This window comes from Melospiza georgiana, chromosome 4, assembly GCF_028018845.1.
Source record: "Melospiza georgiana isolate bMelGeo1 chromosome 4, bMelGeo1.pri, whole genome shotgun sequence".
Lineage (NCBI taxonomy): Eukaryota > Metazoa > Chordata > Aves > Passeriformes > Passerellidae > Melospiza > Melospiza georgiana.
The window spans coordinates 19,558,021-19,583,732 of NC_080433.1; the positions used below are offsets into that span (position 1 = coordinate 19,558,021).

General features: G+C 46.6%; 1 protein-coding gene across 4 annotated transcripts; it reads right to left on the reverse strand.

Moving 5' to 3' along the window:
* Nucleotides 1-167: 167 nt before the first annotated feature.
* Nucleotides 168-24,938, reverse strand: LOC131082640 (uncharacterized). Of its 4 annotated transcripts, none has more exons than XM_058022703.1 (19): nt 24,882-24,938; nt 23,215-23,318; nt 22,704-22,818; nt 21,256-21,430; nt 20,535-20,646; nt 19,452-19,558; nt 18,430-18,556; nt 17,781-17,901; nt 17,433-17,518; nt 16,258-16,382; nt 15,058-15,117; nt 11,216-11,282; nt 9,532-9,626; nt 7,989-8,117; nt 6,428-6,542; nt 5,457-5,594; nt 4,583-4,749; nt 4,068-4,156; nt 168-1,147 (listed from the first exon to the last, which is right to left on the reverse strand). In XM_058022703.1, exons 2-19 carry the CDS (start codon nt 23,306-23,308, stop codon nt 952-954), a joined length of 2,118 nt encoding a protein of 705 aa, XP_057878686.1. In that variant the 5' UTR covers nt 23,309-23,318; nt 24,882-24,938; the 3' UTR covers nt 168-951. The 4 variants fall into 4 exon arrangements, with proteins under 4 accessions (XP_057878686.1, XP_057878687.1, XP_057878685.1 ...); XM_058022704.1 differs by having other exon boundaries at nt 23,234-23,318; nt 24,882-24,895; XM_058022702.1 differs by lacking the exon at nt 24,882-24,938 and adding an exon at nt 23,622-23,732.
* Between the last annotated feature and the right edge of the window lie 774 nt (nt 24,939-25,712).

Here is a 25,712-nt window from a genome sequence, read left to right on the forward strand (position 1 = left end):
AGCTGCCCTGATCAAGCTTTGGTTGACCTCAGTGCCGTGTCAGACACCAGGGAGCTGCTCCTCAGCCAAGGGGTCTGACTGTGGTCTGTGGATGAAAAGGAGGGTGGGTCTGTACTCCAGGTTTACTATCAGTCAGGTTTAGGAACCAGCCAGCACTGAGACCCAACTCTACTGGAAATCAGTTTTAATGAGTTTCACTGTTCACCGATCTGCTGGCACCCACAGTTGCATCCTGTGCACATTACAGGCTTAGAGAGAAAAGGTGACTTTTCCTCCTGGCTTCCATGGGAGATGGCTTGGCTCCCTCGGATCTCTTCTGCTTCAGACTTGATACTCAGGACTAAAGAAGGAGGAAGGAAGGCACGTGGAATAAGGGGCTGTCATCTTTTAAAGGCCACCAGCTGGTCCCTGGTCACTCTTCTTTACTTTGTCTTGCCTACTTTCTCCAGAGGCATTGGACTTCAGAGCAAGAAGGTGTGGTGTGTGCTGGCTGGCTTGAGAAGATGGATGAGGTTATCCCACAGTGTCATGCTCCTGCCAGCTGCACCCTGCCACAGGCTGTGATCCATGGGACCTCTTGGATAGGAGAGAGTAAGGAGCAAGAGCAGATGTTGCTGCTGGGCCCAGCTGAAGAAACATGGTCCTGAAGATCCAGGAGTCAATGACAGAGGAGCCACTGTGATAATGGACAACAGTGACACAAGGTGGAGGAAGAGACAATTCCCTCAATAGAAAATCTAGAAGGCCTGGAGGTCAGAAAACCAGGAGGTCTCCAAGACCAGAAATCAGCTTTTCATTCCACAGGAGTTCCCTGGGTAGGGGCCTCCTTTCTTGAGGGTTTACTCAGGACTGAAGCAGATAAATGTTCTCAAAGCTCAAAACACAGTCCAGTTCCTGAAAATAGCATTGCTGCAAGTACAATGAGGTGATGGATGAGAAAGGCACAGTGTTCTAGTCCATCCTCCATACCTTTGCCTCTGGCCAGCTCCTGCTCCTGACTTGCTCCTGGCTGACACTGGAAGTGCTGATTTCTGGGGAAATGGGCTCATAGGAACGGAGAGACAGGCTGGCAGCCAGCAGACCCATCCGCACACACGTGCCCGTGTCGTGTTTAGCAAGCATCCCTGCAAGGATTCCTGCCATTAAGCTGTGGAGGGAAAGAAAGAAGGTTTTGAACAAGGGGAGAAGGGCTTTAAACCCAGGAATGTGGCTGTTCATTTGTGAGAGCTTTCACTTGGATGCCAAGCAGCATTTACAGCAGCAGGGTGTGTCACGCAGGAACGCTGAGGTTGCAATGAATGGGGTTTGCTTTTTCTGTATCTATTTTAGAGTTCCAAATAGTATAATTTATTTGCATGTTTTGCTCTTCTCATCTGAGAAGTTGAGATACTTCCTCTTGTACCACATTTTCTCTTCTCCTCAGTTTTACAGGTGAGGCAGGAGAAAAGAAAAGAGCCTAAGAAGGGAAGAATCTAATTTTCCCCTCCTCTCTAGTTAATTTGTCACTTATCTGCTCTTTGTTGGTGCCTCATTATGTCCTCATTACATTGTTGCCTCCTCTCCCCAAAGAGTTGGATGGGGTGAGAGACAAAGTTTCTGTATCTATGTGAGAGGGACAACAGGCGCAGCTGGAAAAAGAAATCCAAAGCTGAAATTACATTGGAAAGTCAGATTTTTGGGAAACATTTGCTATGGTTTTTCATTTGAGATTTTCCAGTAAAAGTGATGTAAGTGCAGTTTTCAGGATAGATTGGGAGCAACTCCTCTATTCACAGCAACTACTGTAAAAATGTTGAGAGGGAGGAGAGGACAGAGAAGGGAAAGAGAAATGACAAGACAATCACATTTTAGAGGAAGAAGCAAGGACAGGAAAACGTGATGGCAGGGAGGATTAATAAATAAATCTATGGGCAAGGTAAAAAGAGCCCTTATTTTGCACTCCACCTAATTACATCAACATCTTCTTATCTATAACAAAGGCACAGACGATTATGACTTCCACAAAGTGTTCAATCTCTCAGCAGCTCCAGGAGCTGAGAGTAAATATTTAGGGAAGCATCCCCTAGCAATGCCATGTGTGTGCATGCGGTGTTGGGTTGTCATGGCAGCTGGGGGCAAGGAGCAAACAGACCCTGCACACATGCTCAGCTCACGGGCAGAGCTCTGGAGCTGCAGGGGAGCCACAGAGTGGAGGGGAGGCATGAGGTGCCCTGGGTCACTGTTTCTGGTTTGCATTATACCCTGACCAGTGCTATTTTAGATATTAGGAAAAATTTATTTACAGTGAGAATGGTGAAACGTGAACAGAGAGGTGGTGGATGCCCCCTCCCTGGCTGGCTGGGGCTCTGAGCAACCTGATCAACCTGCAGCTGTCCCTGCTCACTGCAGAAGGGTTCAAACCAGATGATCACTAAAGGTCCATTCCAACCCAAACCATTCTGTGTTTCTACAATGGCCCTTTGAAAGTGCCACCGGGCTGGGCTTGGGACACGTTACCAGTTTATAGGCTGTGGAGATGGCTTGTATGGCATTGCAGTGTCCTGGCATTTCCAGTCTGTTTTGGCACTCTTACTCTGTAGAGCAGGGATTTCCAGAGTTCAGGGGAGCAGTTGGGGTTATTAGGAAGTAAAACCCTGAATGAACAAGGGGGCTTTGAAAATTCCCCCACATGGCCTGTGGGGGATTCTGTGGAGAGGAATTTCCAGACCAATGTTACTTCAGGAATGGGAGCAGTAATGGGCCCCAAGCTTTCAGATGGGTTTGGAAGGAAAAACAAGCTTCCAGATTCTGTAGTGTAACTCAGTGGAGGTGGTTGGCAGTGGTGCATTTTATCTCACCTTCAGTCTTCCCTTGAATTTTAAAACAGGAAAGGAACCCCTGAGAAGGACATTTCATTACATTGGCCTCTAGAAAACACCTTGTCCTGCAGTAAGGAGTACTTGTGTTTGAGCAGATGGTGCAGAGGGGAGGCTGTGTCCCTGGAGGGGCGGCTGGGGACACCTGCCCGAGGTGGGGAGCAAAGCTGAGCTTTCCTTAGGTCAGGCTGACCTCACAACACTCCTCCAGCCCCTATTCCTCTGCTGTTACTACACCTACTGCTCCAAATAACCATTTGGTCTTCTTTGGAGAAGAGCAGCTTGCAGTTGAGTCAGCTCACCTCAGAGGTTATCCGAGACACAAACAGCACATCCCGGTGTTAAGTAGGCTCACCAGCTTGGCAAGAAGTTATTGATTGATTTTAAGTAAAATATTGAGGACTGTCTATGTTTAAAAAAAGCCCAAACAAAGACCTTTTCATTCTGGACACTGAACAGAGAAAAAAATGTTGGTATGTTGAGCTATTGCTAGGCAAGAGTAGAAAGGGAAAAGGAAATATCTGTCACATACAGACTTTTGGTCTGGCCCAAGGCAAAGAAAGGACAAAATCAACCATTGCAACATATGAAGCAAGAAGAAAAAAACAACCTGACTGCTACATATAGTTTGTCAAGTTAACAAGGAGCATAATAAAATATTACTCTGACAGACTGAGAGTTGATCACTGAGGCTAGGAATAATAGCTGTCATTTTCCACTTCTATGTATGCCATTGTGTGAACAGCCAGGCGAATTATACAGCAGACTCTTTTGAAGCAAGAGCTTCAAAATTGCCAGAGGCAAATGCAGAACCTGATGAAATGCTTTTACAAGGCCATTTTAGCTCTTGAGTGGCAGTTCCACTTCCATTGGAGAAGTGTGGAAGTAAGGCAGTTAGTTAGTAAGACAGCTTTGATGTAAGGTGGTTTACTTTGCTTTTAGCAGCTCAGCCCAGAGTAATTCAGAATTCTTAGATTGCCAGGAAAGGCTTGGATCTTGAAGAAAAGCAAAACTAATAATGGCAAGCCTGGCTTCCAAGATGCTTCGGGGGACAATTTTAGCAAGCTTTGCAAGAAATCACTGCAACCAGCCCTGGTCTCATCCTTAACATCTCTTCCTCAAGCAGCAGCTGCTTTTCCAGTAGAATTTCAAAGGAATCCGATTATGGCCCTTTCACATGCAGCTGGAGAGGACAAAGAAGCGAGGATCTACCTGTCACCAGCTCCTGAGACGTTGACAATCTCCTCCCTGCTGATGGGGATGGCAGGGTAGTGGGCAGCACAGAGCCTGGCAGCAGCAGCCTGTGGGGAGAGGGAAGGGAAGGGAAGTCAGTGGGAATTGCCCAAGCTGCTGAGGCCTGATGTGCCCGATGCCAGATCCGCGGGGATGGCAAAAAAAGAAAAGGCTGGAAAAAAGGCAATAATCTTTTTTCACACTTTGATCATTTAAATGAAACTTCCTGCAAATGAAGCTCACACTCATGAATATTCACATAGCACATTTAATTCTAGCTGACTCCAAACACTGCTGCTAGGAGCCAGCAGCACAGGACAGACAACTCCATTTGCTTTCAGAGCTGTGTGTTCCACCCCCCCAAACACATACATTTCCCAGCAGTGATGCCATGTTTCCCAGGACTGCTGCCACCACACCAGAAATAGCAACAGCGCCATATGGCCCCAGAAAGAAGCAACTGAGAGCTCAGAGCTGGTTTTCCATGCCCTTACCTGTCTGTGAGCTCCTGGATGAAGGGAGATGCTCCCTGCCAGGCTCCTGCCGCACAGGAGGACGCCGTGAGCGCCGAGGGTCACCACCACACACTGCAGGTGGGACAGCAAAGGGCAGGCCAGGGCCACTGCAGCCTGGACAGCATCCTCCAACCTGGATGGCAGCTCTGCAGAGAGAGGAGAGGGAAAAATGTGCTCCAGCTGTAAGGGTCCTCAGTCAGCCTGTCTGTGGGCTGGGAGCCTATTTATGAGCACTTCTACTACTATTTATAGGCACTTCTACTGCTATTTATGGGCACTTCTACTGCTATTTATGGGCACTTCTGAAATGTGGTTGGTAACATTTTTTTTCTTTATATTATGGGAAACATGGAATTCTCCAGAGTTAGCCTTCCATGCTGTATTCTGTACTGAGGAACCCAATTCTCAAGGGACTAAGCATGTCTGTAGGGATCAAAAAGCTGTCTTGAAGCATGGCTCCCTTGCTTCAATGCTGTTGGATCTCCATCTGCATTTGGTGGGGTGTGTCATTCCTGCAAAGGGTGGTACTGCTGGGACAGGTGCCCTCTGAGCACCAAGCTTCAGGGACACATTGACAAACCAGATATTATTCCTGTTTGGGTCATGAAGTGAGGCAAATGGGAGCTCTGGTTTTGGGCAAGGAGCCACCCCAGGCCGACTGTGGTCTCTGCTGGGTCATCAATCCATGCAGCCCAGACAGAGATGGCAGTGAGGTCCAAGATACCATGAGCACTTAGGAATCCCCACTATGCTATAACCCAGTTTGCCTGCATTAGAGGCTGAAGCAGAAAACGCTCTTCTCCAGGATCTAGGTTATCTAAAAGTCTGACTGATCCTCCTGAGTGTTCAATACCTGCTGGCACAGGGTTCCCGAGGGTCCGATTTATTGCTCTCAGCTCTTGCAGGTTGGGGGAAATGTATGTGAGTGCTTTCCAGCTGTCTGAGAGGAATGGCTTAGAGGCCTTGTTCTCATCTGTTGGCTCATAGCACACTTCAAAACAACAATGCAATTGGTTAGTTAGTTAATTAATTAATTAGTGGTTCGTCTCTGTGTCAGAGCAGGATGCAGTGGAGAACACTTAGCATAATCTGCACAACTAGAGTTACACCTTTAAATTATGAGTTACACCTTTAAATTATGAGTTACACCTTTAAATTATGAGTTACACCTTTAAATTATGAGATACTCCCCCAAACTTGGGACAAGGTCTCCCAAGCTTTCCTTCTCAGTGTCCAGCAATGAGACAGCTGCTTCTGGCTCTGGCTGATATAACCAGACCCCAATTTTGTTCCTCCAATTAGCTGGGTTTGGAGCCTCTGCCAGGTTTTTAGACTGCTGTGTCCTTCTTTGGGATTTGCTTTTAAAAAGGAAGGTGTAACTCCAAAGGTTTAGGAAGCTTTGTGAAAGGTCCCCAGCATACCAGTGGAGGGGGACACTTATTTTATGGGAATAGAAAAGAATTCCTCTCAAAAGATGCTTTAGTGCTTTTTCTGAGAAGCAAACTATATTGCTGCTCAAACTGGCAGAAGTGCTCAAATTGCCTCTTGCACTGAGATTAAAAGCTCAGAGAGCAGCATTCCCTGGCCTTCTGGCAGTGCTCAAGGGCTTTACCAACTATGCCTCAGGAAATGTGGTTCAGCTGCAGAAAGAGGAAAACTGCAGAGAAATCCAAAATGTTTTTCCCATCTGAAGCAGAGCGGCAGAGTACAGAAAGAGGTGCTGAATAACCCAGCATGTCAGACAGTCAGTGGTTATCTGCAGCAAGCAGCAGGGATGTGCCTGGACTGTCTTGCACACATCCTGTGAGGGCAAGCTCTCCTTACCTGCTAGCTGGTGCTCTCTGGCTACTTGGCAGACGTACTGAATAGTGGAGAGAGGCACATTTCCATCAATGCAAACAAGTGGGGCCTGACACAGCTTCTCCTTGAACTGGGACACCTAGTTAAAATCCAGGACACACAGGAAAGACAGCCTGAGTCATTGCAGAGGGACAAAATCATTGCTAGTCAGACTTCATGTAGGATTCTGACTTGTATTCCAGCCTTTAGGTGCAGGCATGAGCCTAAAAGAGTGATTCCCTAAGGAAAATGGATTTTTCCATCTGCCTCATCTCCTCCCCTTCTCCTTTCCCTGCTCCTGGTCATTGAGGGCTGGACTCAACTGGCAGAGCCCCTCCAGCAGAGGAAGATAATTGCTGATGGAGCACTGCAGGGAAATGGAATGCTGCTGTTTAATGCCCCTGCAGGATTCCCTGGGCCATGCCTCGCTCACTGTGTGTGCCATTGGATGCCCTCTCTGCACAGTGTCCCTAAGAGGCTGCTCAGCAGAGTGTTTGACTCCTGGGTCCCCCTGAACCCACAGGGATGGGGTCCAGGGGAACAGGGGAACAGTGGAGCAGGGAGCTGCTGTTCTCTCCTGTGGCTCTCTGAGGTTGCACAGCCACTTGCTAGGATGCCAGGCCAGGGCTATGGGCACTGGAGCAGCATCCCACGTGTCTCTGCCAGCCCTGGGGGGAACAGGGGCTGCCAAAATGCACTTTGCAGCACAAGACTGCTTCAGAATTTCCACTGATCATAGCTGCTCTGTAAAGCTCAGGAGAGTTAATCCCTCATGTAATGGTTTTCTGTGCCAAGGCTTTGGGGAGGCAAGGTGAGGATGGAAGTGGGAGTAATAACCAGATTTTTCCCTAGGACAGCTCCACCTCATGGAGATGCCACTGGTGAGTAAATTGCACTTAACTTCCATGTTGCTGTCAGTCATGAAGCACAAGCTTTTGTTCTGTCAATAAAAGAAGGAGGGTGCAGTGGTGGGGCTTTCACTGAATTACTCTTTAATCACGGCTGCCATTATGCTTCCCTGATGTTTTTGAATGTTTGGATGTGCTGAGCAACAGTTTCTGTTGATACAACTCAGTGTGTAGAAACAACAGGGATGGTAGGGAGGGGATGGAACAGAAAAATTTGCTTTAACCAGTGTTCTGTCCACTTTTTTTTCTGTTTTCCCTGAAGGAAGAAATATGGGTTAGGGTTATACAGGTTGATTTTTTGCTGGCTTTAGGATGCAAAATTGTAAGTTATCTTGGATAAGTTAATGAAGAGGATTGTGGCCTACATATCATGGATGATGGTAGTGGTGATATTTATAAACCAGAAACAGATAGAAACTCCATCTGGGTCAGCAGTAATAGAGGGCTTTGGTGGCTTGTTATTGGCTCTGGTGGCTTGTTATGCTGCTGTGCCAGTGGCCAGTGACCAGGGTTAACCTCAGCATCCCCCATGCCCTCTGCACCCATTCCCTCCAGGTACGCACATCACCAGTGGCCTCTTGTCACAGGCCCACACTCTTTCTCATAAGAAAAGCTCATAACTGTGAGGGAATGCATACATATTGCTCTGTTATCTGCTGGTGGATGGCCATGTCTCCCAAGCCAAGGCTGAGCTCCCCAGCACTGCTGATCACGGCACAGTAAGTGGCTGTGCTCTCCCCCTCCAGCCGAAGGACGCCGCTCATGTCCTGCAACAGGGAGGACAGGCACACACTGAGCACATTCCTGTTCCCTGCCACCCTCAGCTCACCCTTTCTGTGCCAGCTCACTGCTCTCCCTCGGGATAAGCAGCCTGGCAGGGCTATCTCAGTCTAGGCAATGCTGGCAAGAGAAGAGTGGTCTGCAGCCCTGCCTGCACCAGTCACCCATTCTCACAGCTGGTGTGGGATGGCATCTCCTGGTGGCACTCTGCAGACAGCAGTGACTTGTGTTGGCCACCTCACTGACTGCCCAGCCTGGTTCTGAGCACACCCTGGAGCCATTCCTGCAGCTGTGGGATGTCCTTCCTTTGGGGCTCCTGGCAATGATCTGCTTAAGGAACACAGGGCATATCTTGGAAAGAACATGTGGATGGAGAAATGTATCTGTCTCAGGAGCTGACAGGGAAGCTGGAGTTTTTAGGGAAAGGTTCCTCTCCAGCACTGATGGGAATGTGTTTAATTACAGGCAAGGATTGCTTGGTGGGGCCAGCAAGTCCACCTTCCCTTGGGACACTGCTCACTTGGATGGCACAAACTGCTGTGTGGAGAAGAGATTATAGAGCAGCCATGGTGAAGCCTTTATAACCCAAAATAGAGTTCATATTCTCATTTCTTCATTTGCCAAGTCAGGCTGCCAGAACCAAGGCCCCATTGGCTCTGTTTGGAATATGAGGGCACTAATGATAGTCAGTGACCCTGACCAGCCTCACCTGGGGGCTGCACTCACACCCTGCCTTGCCTTCAGTCCTGCCTTTTCTCCATGGAGCTGCCTGCTGGGCTGGTGATATTCTGCCTTGCTGTCCTGGGGAGCTCCTGCTGCTCCAGCTCCCTGAGCTGTGCACAAGCTGCTGCTGGAGTCAGGCATCCCCCTATGCACAGAAAAGTGTGCATGCAGCTCTGTAGAGGATCCTGTCCTCTGACCTGGGGAGAGGTCCAACCTGCAAATCCAGTGGCACATTTTCTCTGTCTTGGGCTTTAACTAAACCAGGCTGGTTTTGGCAATGCTTTGTGTGTCCTTGGATCCAAGGTTTGCGTATTTCTTGCTATGCTTAGCCTTCACTAGAATTGTAAGTGCTTGCTCCTGATTTACCTCTACCTCCTCCAGCATCACTTTCTGGAACTGAATTCAGAGCCCATGGTTAAAGAGCCCATATCTCAAACTTAAAGACTCCATGAATTCAGAGCCCATAATTCAAACTTAAAGACTCCAAAACACACCTAGCCTGTGTTTTGGAGGTGGTTCCTTGCCTTCTAATTGTCTGCAGCTAAAGAAGCATTGACTTATTCCCACTCTTAGCCTGATGGAAGGTGGCTCTGATGCCTGCCAGGGCTGGGAAGAATTTTCCCTCTGTGTGATGTCATCTCTTCCAAGTTTCTGAGGTGCTGCTTCTGTGACACATACCATGTGGTGGCAGTAGTGCAGGACAGACTCTAAATGCTCATCCTTCCCCACGGCTGATAAAAGGAGAGGAGCTTGTCCAAGACGGCTTAAACAGTCTAAAAAGCAAATGGAAACAAAAGCTGTGAACAAATCCACCAGAGTACTCTGAGCACAGTGACAGCTGCTGCAGCATGGCTGGCTCTGGGAAAGCCCTCTCCTGAAAAAATTAATGCTCATCAGTCCTTACCTGGAAGGATGTTCAAGATGAAATGAAGCTGCAGCTGCAGCAAATGACTGCTTAGGGCTGAGTGAGGTGTCCTACAGAGAGCTGAACCAGCACCCTGAAATTTAGGATTCTTTGGAACATCTGGGAGTGGAGGAAGAGAGGGGGAAGCAAATTCTGCTCTTTTCTGGCATCATCTCCTCCCTTACCATCACAGGCATGTGGGTTTTCCCACGCTGCTGCTGAGCACAGCATTTTCTGGTGCTGCCCTCCCACACTGCTGTTCCCACCATGATATCTTACTAGAACCACTGAATCTGAGTGTGTTAATGGGAAACCCTTCCTCCTCTCCTTTCAAGTTACCACACATTGTACCTCCGAGGGTGGTGTGGGTATTTGGGAGATTTTTCCACTCAAGCTTCTTCATTAGTGATCTGAAGTGACAGTAGATATGTGTTAGGAGATTGGGAAATGTCTGAAAGCTGGAATAGTCCTAAAATCTTTTTGTAATCTGTCTCTGTTACCTTCAGTACAAGAATACTGATCTGCTGCTGCTTGTGGTGGAGCCACAGGTGCTGTGTGCTCCTTTCCCATGGACAAGACTGTAGCCTCTCTTCTTCTGCAGTAACTCCTGTATAAGAATGTGGTTTTTGTTGATAGAGTGGCAAAACTATTTTTTTTTCAAAAAGAAAAAAGCTTTAAAGTTTTTTTTTTAATCAAGTAAAAAAATACCTCATAAAACCGAAAAAATTTTACTTCAGACTTAGATAGCAAATTAAACAAAAGCTAAGAAGTCTCACCTGAGCAAGTTACTAGAAAAAAAGAGAACAAAGAAATGAATTGCTTTTGTAGAGTGCTTTACCAAGAGCAAAAATCTCTTGCACCTATCTCAGTTTTTCTTTGTAAAAAGTTTTGTTATTTTGCCTTTTATTAAAACTTTTCTGTTTCTAACACTACCACAAAAGCCATCCTACTAATTTTATGCCTTCTAAAGTAGCTAAGCTATCTTAAATGCAACATTAATTTCCAAGAGCTTATAAGACCTAGCTCAACAAAACCATATATCACTCCTGTACCCCAGTTCCTTTTGTCCATGGGATGTGGAAGTGTGAAACATCAGTTTGGAACTGTGATTATTCCCTTCATCTTCTTGCTCTAAGCATACTTCTGTTGTGTCTATATCCTAGCATGAATTAAATCTGAGGCTGCTCAGCAGTCATTGGAGATACTGATGCTTATTTACTTTGATTCAGGGTTACTGCACCATATGCTAGCTTACTTCATTTTTGTGGACCTTCCTTTTCCTGATCTCAACTCCCTCCACTCTTATTTCTTGGAAAGGGCTCTGCCTTTTCCAGGCAGCGTGCCCACTAGTAATGTGTCCCAAATCTTGTCAGCGTTCCCCCTCTCCTGCTGTGGGAGGAGTCCCAAAGGGCAGACCACAGCTGGCATGCACCAGCAGGCAAACCCAGCACCAGGCACCTGCCAAGTTCCTTCCAACACCGCCAAAGGCTCGTCTCACTCTTCCAGCATTTGTTTGCCCACCGCCCTGGAAGAAAGAACAGGTCATTGGCAAAACTGGGAGGGCTGCTTGGCATAGTTGCTAAGTCTCCATTATCACCTGAAGCTGATGTTGCTGAAACATAGGTCAGCAATCAGAGGGAGCACAGGGCATCCAGGTCACACATTGAGGGCAATACAAACTTCTAGAGCCGTCTATGGACTTCTGTTTCATGACAAAGGCCTGCTTTCAAGGAGGGGAGACCCACTTGATCTCCCCATGAATTGCTAGCTTGCTCTTACTTGCTAAGACCTCCTAGAATGGCTAATGAGTGTTTTAGAGACTGTGAGCAGCCCTCTGAATTCACCTGCCCACAACAACCTGTGACTCCAAAGTTGCTGGGGATCTGCCTTCAAGGCCACTTAGCTCCCACCTTAACCCGTTTGTGTGAGCTATTTATTTATTTATTTATTTCCCTCTTTAAATGTAAAATGAGATTTGTTATCTTTGCCTGTGCTGCCTCTGTACTTTATTCATGGAAGGATCTGTTTCAGAGACTGAGGAGTTTTTCACTGACCCACTGCCTCCCAAACATCTCCCTCATTAAGAATACCCTTCTTTTCCACATGTGCAGCTATGAAATTATTTTCTCTTGCCTCTGCCCTCCACTCCTCTGTCCCTCTGCCTTTCTCTCACAGACAAATCGTCAGGACAGAGGCAGTCGCTCACCCATCTCATTCTAATTCTTCTGCCAGAAGAATTATATCAGTTATACTCAGATCCATTTGGGCTTCATCTGACTGTCAAATGGTTTTAGAGATCTTGTTTCATAAAATCCTGAAAACTATTTTCCATCTCTGAAGACAGAGATCCCTGTAAGCAGGAGCTCCTGGCCCACTCCCTCTGCCCTACACCAGCCCAGGTGCACAAGGACACCCCTGCACACAACATTTGCCTTGCTTGTGGACACCACTATCCATTCTAACCAAGAACATGTCTTGCCATCTCACTGTAAGGAACATTCTCCTCCCTGTGCTTGGGCATTCTCAAAATTCATTCTGAAGCTCCCCAAGGATTCTTCTTTCCCCTTGTGCAGCTGCACATCTGTTCTTTGCACACAATGCTTTCTCCTGCATCCAGCCCTGGGAGAGGCTGCTCTCCCAGCTAAATATGATCTTCTATTTCTCTCATCTTCAGGCTCTTTTTTTAGCTCTGACTCTCCCCAGTTCTGTAGTCTGTAAAATCTGGTGCTAATTTTTGATACTTTTCCTTTTCTGCCTGGCAGTTCTCCAAGCCCTAAACTGTTCAGGCCACCTGAGCAGAGCTGCCTCTATACAAGAAACCAACCGATGGCCTTTGTTCATCTCTGCCCTGCTTATCACTCCTCATCAAATGCAAATGTCGCTCCCTGCCAAATGCCCCTCCCTTGCCTTTGCCTGTGCTCCCTGGGAATTGCCGCTGGTACTGCTGGGAATGAGGATATTTCCATCTGCAACTGTATCCTGTGGAGAGTTGCAGATTTCAAAAGCAAAGTGAGTTTGGCTATTTTAATTCTGAAGCTCACTCTCTGTAATATAGGCAGCCAACGGGGGAAAAAACCAAACCTCAGCACCCCAAAATACAAAGCAAGGGTGCTTTTTAGGAGAGTCAAACAACATGGCTTTGAGCATTGGTCCCTGTTTCAGTCTTTAAAGAGGGTGCTGGCTGCCATCAGCAATAAGCACAAACTGTGGTTTAGTTCCATTATGTGTGGTTTAAAACTGATGCCTGCAGGAATGATGAATATACTCATTAGCTCCTTTTGCTGCCTGGCATGCTGATCCTCTCTCTCAGTTCCCCATACACCCCAGAGTCAGAGATTCTGGGTGTCTTTTTTATGCCAAGCCTTGCTCCAAGAGCAGATGTAGCAGCCTCTGCTCAGGGATCCAGCTGTGGGTGACCTCTCCTGTTGTACAATCCCACAGGGCCTGAAAAAATGAAGATGCTAAAGCTCTCTTTAAAGTAGCAGGTGGGTACAGCGAGAGAGAAGCCAGCAGCTGGCTCTTAAAGAAAACTAAATGAGTGGCTCTTGTCACACCTTGCCAACTCAGTTGTAACTCAGTGGTATCCAAATATCTCTTCTTGGGTTTGGGTGGGGCTGGCCCAGATTAAAGCATTTAGGTGAAAATGGGCTTGCTAAAAGTGATCTGAAATGAGGCTGGGCTGATGCTTTCTGGCAAAGTATCAGAGAATTGAGGAAGTCTCTGGAACCTTCTTCCATGTCCTAAGAGGTTTGAACTCTTAATGTGAAAATGAGACTCTGCTCAGCTTCTGGCTATCCTGAGAGAATGATAACCATAATGGTTTTTCCAGCAACTTTCTCTGAGCAAAATTGTTCATCCTTCTCAGCAGGTCAGATAGTTACATATTAAGCATTTAGCTTCTGGGTAGCCTTGAGAGCCATGTGGGAATTACAACCAGGTCAGAACACAGCTGCTTTCCTGCTGAGACAGCAGAGGAGGGAGTGGTACCCAGGGCTCTGCAACAAATCCAGCAGGCACAAAGGTGGGATCTGCTGGGTGTGGAGCCCTTTGATAAAATCTGTCTTTAAAAAGCCAAAACAGTGATACTGAGAGAGGCTTTTCCTCTGTGCCCAACCACAGTAGCTGTTCAGCAGGGAGCTTTCTGGCTGGCAGTTCCCAAATCCTCCTTGGCTTGGCAGTGGGTCCCAGCCACGATGCACCACAAGCTCTGGGACTGGCTGAAGGCAGAACACCTCACTTTTATATGCAACATTAAAAGCCCCCTTTTTCCCTTGTCAGCTGTTCCCAGCAGGACCTACACTGGTCCTTGGCCCCCTCACCATGCTATGGGTGCTCCAGAAATCTGCACTCATGTCAGACATGCCAAGGAATGCCTGTCTTTCCTTGGACACAGCTCAGCTCCTTGCCTGATGGCTGAGTGTAGGCTGTGCATAGTATTGGCTACATCACAGCTGAAGCAGCTAAACTCTTGCTTTTGCAAGCTTTCATAACTGATGCCACAGCATATTTCACCCCTGACCATTGTAACATTGCTTGGCCCCTGCATCATTAAATAGCCAAATTCCAAATTCCTTACAGACAGCTTCTCCAGCACATTTCCCCTATCTCACTGAGAGGTCTCCACAGGCTGTCCCATCTGATGGCAGAACCTTCCTGCCTTGGCTCTCATCAGAGAGTAATTTGAGACACCAAAGAAGTTTTGAGCAAGCTTCACCACCTCAATCTGCAGTACTTGGTACAGCTTGACAAAAATTGTACAGCTGTCATTTGCATGGGGAACTCCCAGGTTTGGTCCACTTTAGCTTCTTGTTTGCTTCTTGCCCAACCCAATTTGAGACAAATGGTAACATTTAAAATGTTCTATTTTTAAAGCCATCTTTGGGGTTCTTTTTTTCCTTTTTTTTGTTGGTTTTTGTGTGTGTGTATGAGACTCAAATCCTTCATGAGTACTCTGCACAGAGACTCTTGCTCCTATTTGTGCTGCTTCCCATAGTTGAGACAGTCTCAGACAGCCAGAGATGGGTTACTGGGGGTTTCCCCACTATGGTTGTATGAATGATACATTGCTTTGTCCCTCTCTTGAGTGGTGATGGTGATTTTCACCTTGGGGACAGAGCAAGTCAGTATATATCACTCCATTATCCATCTAAACAACACCCCAAGCATGCCCAAGTGTGTGCATGAACACATGTGGATATCATCCAGGGGTAACACCTTCCCCCCAACCCCTGTGGCTTGGCACTCCTGTAAAAGCAGCTGGAAATACACTGGTGCTGGGCAAACTGCTACAGATACAGTACCAGGATCTCAGGGTTCTGTGCCTTGGCTATAAAGTCAACGTTGATACCGCCAATCACCACCTTTAAGAGGGAAGAAAGAGGTAAAAAGTGGTTGGAAGTGCTTCAGGAAAAAGTTTCCAAATCTTCTGTGCTTTGCCTAGTCACTTTTCCCACCCTCTTGAAGGGCCAGTGCTTCTTTTGAATAGTCAGATGCAGGTTTGTGCAATCCCAATCAGAAAGAATCAAAACCTCTTCTCTTTGCTGCTTTCTGAATTATGCCTCAGCCATCCCATGGCAGGTGGGATGTTGCAGTGGACACACAGGGATGCTGATGGTTTCTCTATACACCAGGCCTCAGAAACATTTAAGCACTGGTGTGCAAAAAAGCAAAGAAAATGGGAAAAAGTGGGCAGGGAAATGCAGTAATTTCTTGCAAGCTCCCAGGAGAAATTGCCATACCCAGTGACACTTTACAGACCACTTCTTTTATTGTCCTACAAAGCCAGAATAAGCAGTTTAGCTCCACAAACAGGAAGTTTCCAGATTCTTTGGGGACATACAGATGTTTTTTCTCATCAAATGCTGGGTTATTGCCTCTGGAGTCACTGCCCTCTTTTATGTTGACAAATCTTTTTGCAAATGGGTTTTAGAAAATTTTTCATGTCTAAAGACCACCTAAAAGAGATTTCCTGCAAGTTACATGGCACAGACAAAATCCAAGAGAGAGAAGAGAGTATTAGGATTATAGTAGATCTTATTTTGGGATGTGCTGTAACTCTTGTGATTTTGTCAATCATGAGCAGGAGACCAAGAAAAAGAGATATTTATGGCTCAGCAGCTCAAAATATCTCTCCCCACCTTCTTCCAGGTCTATTCCTGTAGTCACAAGTTCCCTGGTACTAAGAGCTGTAGAGATGAAGCTGTACATAGGGACTCAGTAAAAGGTGAAAAGGTGATTCAAGTTTTAATGGCCTTGATGGTCTAAGACTTAATGAGATCAGGCCATTGTCAGTGTCTGTTCCTTGTAAATGTGGATAAGGGGAGGAGGAGAAGACACTTATCTCTCAAGAATAACAAGGAAAACTAAAGGGAGAATGTCTGACATCGTGAAGGAGAATGGTTGGCTCCTGGCTGAGTCATCTCTTACTTTTGGGAACAGATATAAATTTATCTTATGCTGTCAGCAGAGAGGCATCATGTGGAGGCCAGCAGAGGACTCACTGGTTGGGGTGCACTCATGTCCTTTTGCCCAGGCTGGCTCCTCTTCCTCCTGGCTTTCTGCAGTTTGCTGAGGGCCACTGCAATGCAGCTGCCCACTCTGGCATTGTTCTGGATCAGTGCAAGGTCTGTTGAGTGTTTCTTTGAGGAAAATTAAAAATACCAGCGAGCCTGACCTGTTAGAAGCTTATGTAGGAACTGTTTAGAGGGAGAAAGCAGGAAATACATGCTGGGACTTGATAGGTTTGATCCCCCCATCCCATAATCCTTAGGGGTCAAGTATAGCGAGTAACAATGCTGCATGAAAACTCAGATTTTTCCTTTTTCTTAATTTTTAAAAAGTTCACCTTCCTCCCCCAGTGTTCACAGAGAGGAAGCCTGACTTTGATAGGTGGGGAACAGAAGCAAAGACTTCACAGAGAAAAGAGAAGCTGAAGTACTTAAATTACAGCAGAGAGCCTAAAAACCTTAGAGGACCTTGGTCAGCTTTTCCAGAAAGAGATACCTACTGAGATTTTGCCAAGTCACTAGAAGCAATTTTTTTAGCAAATTGCATTGGGAGGAGAGTATCAGAGCTTTTGAAAGCCCTACTTTGTGGCTGCATATAGGTCTTACACCCAAAAATGCCTCTGCCCTGATTGGTCAGGTCTCCTAGAGGGCTGGCAGCGGAGCCTGGATGTGAATCTGTCTCTCCCAGATCCTGCACTGGCATCCCAGCCTGTACCTCTGCTTTCTCTTGGCTGTGCAGCAGGATTCCTGCTGGCCCAGGGGTGTTTGTCCTCCAAGCCTCTCTCTCTCTGTACCCCCAGGGAGGGTTGGATGATGTGTGATGGACAGCACAGAGCTCTGGGAAGCCCAGGGACCGCCCAGTGTGCAAGCCCAGCACAAACAACAGCATCCAGAGATTCCATCACAGAGCAGGCAAGCTCCAGGGTGAGATGTGAGGGATTTCCTTGGGTCTGGACCAGCTGCCATCTGTGCTGCCCTCCAGTTTTTAATGTAAAAGGGGATGAAGGCAGTAAGGATGTGCCTAAAAAATCAGGATGCAGACGCTGAAGTGTTTGCTCCTTGCTAGACCATCAAAAAAGTGACAGTGTTTCCTACCAGGCACTATCAGAGAAGACAGAAAATACACTGGGGGACTTTCTTTTTCCCCCCACCATTTAGTAAGAGGATACTAGAGTCCAACGATTTCCCATCAGTTAACTCTGTGAGCCTCTGTAACAAAAAGGGGGTCACATCCTTGCCTGTGATTCCTTTGGACCTGCAAGTATAAAGAAAATGCCCACAGATGAGCTGAAATGGCATCAGAGGAGCAGCACTGTAGCCAGCAGATACTTTATCTCCATAACCACATACCATAACAAGTCCTGTAAACAAGCTTTGGGCTAGATAAAGGTACAGTTGAGAATAAGTTCTGGGCTCACCCATGCCCAAGGTTAAGCTCCTGCAGCAGTGTCCCTGGATTTGTTTACTTCCCCAAGCCCACGGGCTGAGCAAAGGCAAAGGTTTAGGTTGCTTCTCACCTGGCTTGGCTGAGAGCTTGCTGGATGGCCTCCTCAATGACCTGGCCCTGGGCAGCTCGCTCCTGGGGACAGGGCACTGCTATCAGCACCCCACTGCCCAGCCCCAGCCCCAGAGCACTGTCTGCAAGAGGATGGCAACACTGTTAGTGGCACTGCTTGGAGGGAGAAGTCAGGGGATGAAGGGAAAGGACAGAGGAGAGTGGGCACAAGGTGGAGGAAGCCCCAGAGCTCAAGCTCCAGTTCTCAGCTGACCCAAGATCAGGACCTTTTCCAGCTACCCAACCAATTCACATCTGCCTATTTCTTTTGAGTCTGCCTGCACAGTAAAAGGGGCAAAGGCTTTCTTTTTTTAAACTGATTTTCCTTCTGTCCACATATTATTACATGCTGCCTCCACTTCAGGTGGAATAAACCACAAATGAGCATGCCAAGCTGGCTGCAGCTGGCTTGCAGTTTCACTTGCTGCAAAGACTGAATTTCTCTGCTGCTGTATTTTCAAAGCACTTTTGATGCAGGAATGGGGGAGGTGGGATGGCACAGTTTATCAGGGCAAATTTTTCTGCAGATTTAAAGCAAGTGCCTCATCCAGGGTAATTCTTGTGTCCCTCCTTCCCAGGACCTTACATGGCCTTTGCCATCTGAAACACACCAATGAGTTTAGCTGCCTCCTCTTCATCCTGGACATGGTATGGTGCTTGGAAGCCACTCTGGCGGGAGAAGAAGGCTGGGAACTCCCTTGATGCTCCAAAGGCAGCCACACACACACCCTGGGTCTCCTGCAGCAGTGGAGGTGAGACAAACAGGTGATCAGTGGAGGGAAACTAAAGATTGAGACTTTTTCCTTCTACCCAGAAAGAAACTGCCTTCCTTTGCACAGGTCATGGTTATTTTTGTACACCCTATTCTATTCTATTCTATTCTATTCTATTCTATTCTATTCTATTCTATTCTATTCTATTCTATTCTATTCTATTCTATTCTATTCTATTCTATTCTATTCTATTCTATTCTATTCTATTCTATCCTCTCACCAAGAGCCAGACATGGTAAGTGGCTGGATCAGATCTGGCTCACTGAGGCAGAGGAGGCATGTGCATCCTTTGTGTGTGCTTGGAGCTGATCCAAAGCCATGCAGCTGTCATTGGCACCATCCTGAGCCCAAGACAACACCCTGGGACCTGAAGACACATCGTGAACTGACAGGATATAAATGAGTTCTGCTTGCTATTGAGAAATATCAATGTTGGCTGTCATCTAAAGTGCTGGCCCTGGTGGTTTCCAACATGCCAAACCTTAAAAGGTGACTGCTGAAAATCTGATTCCCTTTTTAATTCTGAATTTAATTTAGTGTTTGATGGATCTAACCTTCCTGATCCATCAGTTTCTGGGAGCATCATCCCAGAAAAGCAAATCTAATGCCAAAGAAAAAGGACATGGATAGCACTACCTTTGACCTCAGCTGGAGCAGCTGCTGGAACAGCCCCTTGGACATGGATGGATTTCTGTTAGGGAGCAGCCAAGTGCTTGTACAGCCCCAGGACTACAGAACTGTAATGTGGCTTCACATCCTCTCAGCAGCAATTTCTGAAAATCATTGGCTTAGGACCCCTCCCAGTGCCACTGTGCACAAAGAACAGTATCTGCTTTGACACCACAGCCCATGCTACCTACCAGATATTCCAGTGTCCTGCCAATATCCAGGATAGACTTGGCTCCCGCAGATACAACAGCCACCGGTGTTCGTCCTAGCTCTGTCAAGTCAGCACTCACATCCAGAGCTGCCAAGGGACAAGCAGCACTGAGTTGGTGATTGTCTTGTACTCCAGGCTGGTGTGCTCTGACCTCCTAAAAAGCCACCTATGCCCAGCATGCCACTGCCTGACTTTAAAATTGCTTTGATCCACGAGCAAATATTAAAGGTTTAGCTCATGACATTAGGTGTTGAGATTGAAAGAGGTATTGACAAAAAGAAGGCACATGGCTAAGGGCAGAGGTGCAGCCTTGTACTCCATCTCTTGGCTCTTTGATCACATTGATAAAGAGCATGAAAAAAATTGGTAGAAAAGAAAGAAAAAGGTGTTGTACAGCAAGGATGAGGTTCAAGGAGATGCAATATCATTGAAGTAGATTTTGAGTTTGGAACTGACAATGCTTGCAAAAAAAAAAAAAAAAGAAAGTACCACTGGAGAACATCAGGAAACTCCCTGGTCTGGAATTTATATCACATTTAAAGGGATTGCACACAACAGGGCACTGCACTTGGGCTGTGCTGGAAATAGATAGGGCTGGGAAGAGAGAAAGCACCTAAAAGCCACAAACTGTACAGTCAAGACTGGGCCATCTTCCAGAGAGGAGAACACACCTCTAACACAGAGCACACTCTTTTGTGGCAAGGCTCTTCTTCTCCTCAGCTGAGAGAGCTGATAACAACACTGTGCTTGGCAGCCAGTATCAGGTTATCCAGGCATTACAAAGAGGCAGAGGTGCAGTCAGCTCCTGTTGCACCAAACAATATCAACATAACCCCGTGTAAGCAAAGGAGAAAGAGAAACTTCCACCCCCTTAACAACTGTGCAGGGCTCAAGAAGAATACTTGGGGACATCAGGGAGAAAGCAACCCTAGCTGAATCAAGAAGAATGTTAACTTTATTCTTCTGAACTGCTACTGTAGGACAGGCTGGGAAAAAGGAAAAAGAAGGAATTGAATGGAACTGTAGCAACAGAGTGCAAAGTAGAATGCATTGATGTTCTTACTGTTCTCCCCGTCCCGATGGACACCTCCAATGCCACCTGAGACAAACACGGGGATTCCTGCTTTGTGTGCCACGATCATTGTTCCAGACACGGTGGTGCCACCAGACAAGCCCTGTTGGGGAACAACCAGTCACAGTCAGCACCCAGGGTGACATGGAGGAGCAGCCACAGCAGTGAAATCCTAACACAAATACTCCTTTAGCCCAAAGGCGGAGGAATTCACTTAGGAGCTGGACTCTATAATCCTTGTGGATCCCTTCCAACTCAGAATATTCTGTGAATCATCTGTTGTCCCTGCCATATAAGCTGTTCTTGCCCTGATAGCAGAGGCCTTTGCTGTCCTGGATGTTCCACAGGCAGCTAGTGGCACCTTTAGCTGCCACTTTAAGCCTGGGATGGCCCAAGTGTCACATAGTTGACATGCAATGAGAGAATGTCCTATCATGCCAATAAGAATATTCTTAGCCAAGTGCCCATGGCTTGCCAGCAGAACCAGAATGACTTTTCAGGAGCCCTATTTAATGTATGTCATTCCCTTACCCTGCTGGATTTTGAGTCCAGTTAGGGCCACTTTTGTGCTTACCATAGGATACCACTTCCCATTATATTTTTGAGAGGTTTAAAAGCCACCTGGCACGAAGCTGGAGAGCACAATGCTGTTGCTAGAAAAGCAGCCATACTTTACTAGGAAAGACCCCAGTAGGAAGTTTGCACACCATACCTGGCTGAGGACGAAAGGAAAATCCCTGCGAGACACTTTAACTGCATTTTTACTGCTTGCCAGGAACTCCAGCTCCTCATCTGTGAGTCCCACATGGATCTGGCCCCTTAAAATACCTACAGTGGCTGGCACTGCTCCATTTGCTCTTACAATTTCTTCCACCTCCCTGGCCATGCTGAAATAAGACAAACAAGACAATAACCACAAAATTATGGATGGAAACAATCAGGCAAGAAAACTGTCATGTTTGATGGGCATCATTCACAGTTCTACAGTTCTTGTGGTTTCAGCTACATGCTGTTCTTCTTGTTTCTGCCTCACGGCAGAAATCTTTGCCCTTGAACTTGCAGAAGCAAAGAGCTCCCATTTTCAAGGATGGCAATGCCCAAGCTTTGTGCTTCATTTTTGAGAAAAATCATTTGGTTTACAAGCAAATCTGGTTGTGCAATATACTACTGAAAATCCTACTTGTCAAAATATGAGTTTTCTCTATCTTTTACCTGTTATTTCTCTGACATAACAGACTTTCACAGAAACCCCAGCTAGTTCAAGTCCTGCTCAAATGACCAGGATATATTTTGAGATACAGAGTAACAACAGTGCCAAAAATCTGCTGCCTTAGGGTACTCCAGGGCTGCAGACTAAGCCTAAGTTTAGCAGATTTTGTACTTGATCATTCATACAGTATCTTTTCCAGGAGCAGCTTCTTCTCCCTTTCTGAGCTATCTGGACATATGCTTGGCAATCTTTACTTACTGAAACTACCTCTTCTCAAAAATCGAGATTTTAGAGCTTCATTTTAAGAGAGAATGTCAGCAGAATAATGGCCAGGTAAAAAGCAAGATGGAAAATCAATACCAAAACCTTTCTGTGCTTTCTGGAAGCAAGGATGGAGGGGAGAGTGCAACGATTTCTGGCAGTGTAACTCAATGAAACACAAGGCTATGAAAATTGATAAATAAAGAGTAGAGGAGGGGGGTTCCATGCAGGGTACAGAAGACAGTGAGAAGGGACCAGGAGCTCTCACAGTAGCTGCTCTGAGTGGGCTAAGGAACAGACTTCATTATTGTGTTTCAATCCTTTTTGCATTACAAAAGATACAGGAAAAGAAACTGCAGAGTGTTTTCAATGTCTGTACAAACTGTGCAGCTGAAAAGCTGATAGCTCTCTTTTAGATCAAGTGGTGACATTATCTGCTGCTCTGTTTTAAAGGAAGCCAGAAATTTAAGGTGTTGGATAAGGAGAAAACTAAGCCCTCTGTATTTGTCCTTGAAAGTCCAAATACAATTGTTTTACACTTGAACTCACAGCCTGCATGCCTAACAACCTGACATTTCCATTTGCTCTTGCAGCAGCTTTGCCTTGACCAAGAACACTGAGAGCAATCCAGTAAGTTATGTGCTTCATTCTTGCAACTTCACTGAATGAGGAACATCAACATCCACCACCTCAAATTCAGGGGATGGGCCATGCCATGTGTAATGATGGTGCTTTCCAAGGCTACCACGGGTCTGCCCTCCACCAGAGCCTCCTGCACAGAGGGATGGATCCTGACATAACCACCTGGGGATAAACACACAAGAGTGAGTTATTTGTGTGGGTATTTGCAGTAACTACTGAGCTGTTTTATAAAAAGCAAACTGTCGTCATCACAACAAATTTATCCCCCTCTTCAGCTGTTCTTTGGGGTGAATTTACGAATTACTTCAAGAAGACTAGATCTGTGTTTTACGTAAGTGAAATGTGTGGAAAACATCTCAACTATTAACATGAATGATAATCCTCATCACCATCACTGAAGGATCCTCTGCCACCACTTTTGCAGTTCTATGGTTACTGTTATTCCACTTGAACATTATTGTGAACAAACTGAGCCCTGCAACCACGCCTAAAGATGGAAATATGTTTTGGAAGAGTGGAAGCACCAAGGCTGCCATAGGAACTCAGTGCACTACTCACCATGCAGAAGTCTTCTCACCTGGGTGGCCCCACATGCCATGGAGGACACCTGTCTTCCCAGGCTGAGGGTTATCTTCCTAATCATCTTGTGCATATGGAATTTCCTGAGATAACAGAGGTCCGGTGAAAAGGAAAGATGTAATTTAGCAATGATGTGACCCTAAGAAGCTAAAAATCTCATTTCTTGCCTTAACTTTGGTAGGTAGACAGCCCTTTGCCTAAGAGATGGCCTGGAATCTCCTGGTGTTTTGAGCATGAGCCAGAGTGGCAAAACAATTTTTAAGCTGCAGAAATGGAGTTGGAGGGGGTCACCTGACCCATTAATGCTGGGCTGAAACAGTGGTGGAGCAGAGGAAAGGATGAAGAGTAACAAACCAGGGAGAATTCTGAAGCAGAAAACCTTCTACATTCCAAAGTGACCTGCTGATGATAGATGTCAGGCCCAGCCACTGCTGCCTCCAACGTGAAGGGTCACAAGGAGGAATCTACAAGGCAGAATAGAGCTATAGGGATAGGAACCTGTTTTCTGCCAGTGTCTAGGAGAAAATAAGGAGCTCAAAAAGGAGCTGAGAACTGACAAACCAGACTGGAACTGCGAGGAGGAGAGAGCAGCTTTCCCTAGAGCTGGGAGTGCTTTATGCAGGCTCATGTTACATCATCCTTTTTAGCACAGTGCCTTGGAAGCAGAGTGGCAATTCAGCCCCAGCAACAAACTCCAGAACTCCTCTGGTCTCTTAGCAACTCCTTTTCACTCTAATTAAATTCACTCCCAAACAGAGAAAGAGGGGGAGAGAGCTGTAAATGTTAAGAGAGTGGTCTGGTCTGGGCCTCAAGGCAGTTTCACTCAATGCCTGGCTGCTTCACATACTTTTCCTGGGCTTTTGGCCATATCCCTCCAGTCTCCCTGTTTTCCTCGCCCCTTCACCAGGAGGAAAGGATTCCCTTCTTCAGTCCTTTGTGCCTATTGTTAATTCAGATGGCAAATTAATTAAAAAACAGTACTTGTGTTCATGCTACAGTTAGCAGAACATGGCTCTGCTCTCAGTACAGTGTGTGGCACTTCAGCTATATAGAAAATTCTTATAGCCAGGGAGATCAACTAGACACAATGCACACCTGACTGAAACACTAAGATTTTCCACTTTCCAAATCTTTTTCGTGCTAAGCTCAGCAGCTTGAGCAGTTCATGGGTTCACGCAAATGTTCTGGTATGGCTGTGTGTGTGCCTACACACCCCTCGCTCTCTGGGGCAAAGTCTGCTTCAGAATAAATTCATCAAGCCAACAGCGTTACGCCAGGGATTGGCTGAGCCGCTCGAGTTGTGCTCTGAATTTTAACAACTCCCCAAACTCAGAAGCTCAACAGCAAGGAGTGCCCAAGCTGTACTGGCCAGTGGATAAAAACCAGCTGGTCACCACCTGAAACCCAGCAGGGCTGAGCTGATATTCACGGGAAGCTCAGCCAACATCCAGCCTGAGCCGCCTCAAAGATTATTGTAGCTTGGCAAGTTTTGCTGCAAGCCCCACACAACCTTTAGCCTGGTAACCAAACTTTGCACGTTCCCAGTGCATGTTTCAGGCAGCTGGAGCAGGGACCTGCTCTCCTCCCGCCTCCCCCGTGCCCCACGCTGTATCTGAGCTCATGGAGCAATGCCTGGTGTCTCTTACCTCTGCTGTCTGTCTGTCTCATGCAGGGAGGCTGGGTGGGCACTGGAGCAGTGCCTGGGCAGCCCTGGGAGGAGGAGGAGGGGGGGATGTGCTGGCCAGAACTCCTGGCCAAGGGAATCTATTTATGATTAACCGCAGGCACAGCTGAGCTCCACAACTGCTCCCTGCCCAGGGTGCAGGGGGCCGCTTCACCGCAGGGCCAGGAAAGCTTCTGTGATTATTTTTGTTCATGCAGAGCCAGATTTTCCCCTTGCTCTTTAAAAGACTTTTCTCATTTTTCAGATTCCTTTCCTGTTAGATTTTTTTTTAAATCAGTGAATTCTTTGCTCGCTAAAACAATGCCTTTGCAGACTGAGCCCCTTTGTGCTTATTCCTAAAAAGCAGAGGAATCACATTTGTGCCTCCCCCACAGCTTTGCCAAATGCAGCTGTTAAAGCTCTTTCTTCCCAGGGTGAGAGCTCTACCCAGCTCTTGGCCTCTTCAGCAAGGAAAGCTGTAGGTCTAAAGACAGCCGTGGCCACATTTTTTATGAATGCAGATACCTGGCTACACCCAAAACATGAGTTCACAGCAAAAACTATCATAGTCTCCTCTTATAATGACAACCCATTCTAGCAGGTCAAGGGCAGCTTTGAACAAGGACTGTGAAATTAATGTTTGTCCCCTTCTAAAAAAAAAATTATACTTTGATATCTAATGCACTGGTATGGTACATGTTTCTGTTTTATATTCTGCAGAAAATATCAGAGCTGAGATTTAGACAGCCATGAAGGAACTGATTTACAGGTTAAAAGACAGACATGATTCTGTGCAGCTTCCATGCAGAACATA

Bases quoted from the DNA above. Each gene is read 5' to 3' on its own strand.
- LOC131082640 (XM_058022702.1), bottom strand. The intron at 17,519-17,780 runs GTGAGAAGCAAC...TTATACTTGCAG, and splicing joins CAAGCTCTCAGCCAAGCCAG to GTCCAAAGGAATCACAGGCA. The intron at 6,543-7,988 runs GTATGCATTCCC...GATTTTAACTAG, and splicing joins AGCAGATAACAGAGCAATAT to GTGTCCCAGTTCAAGGAGAA.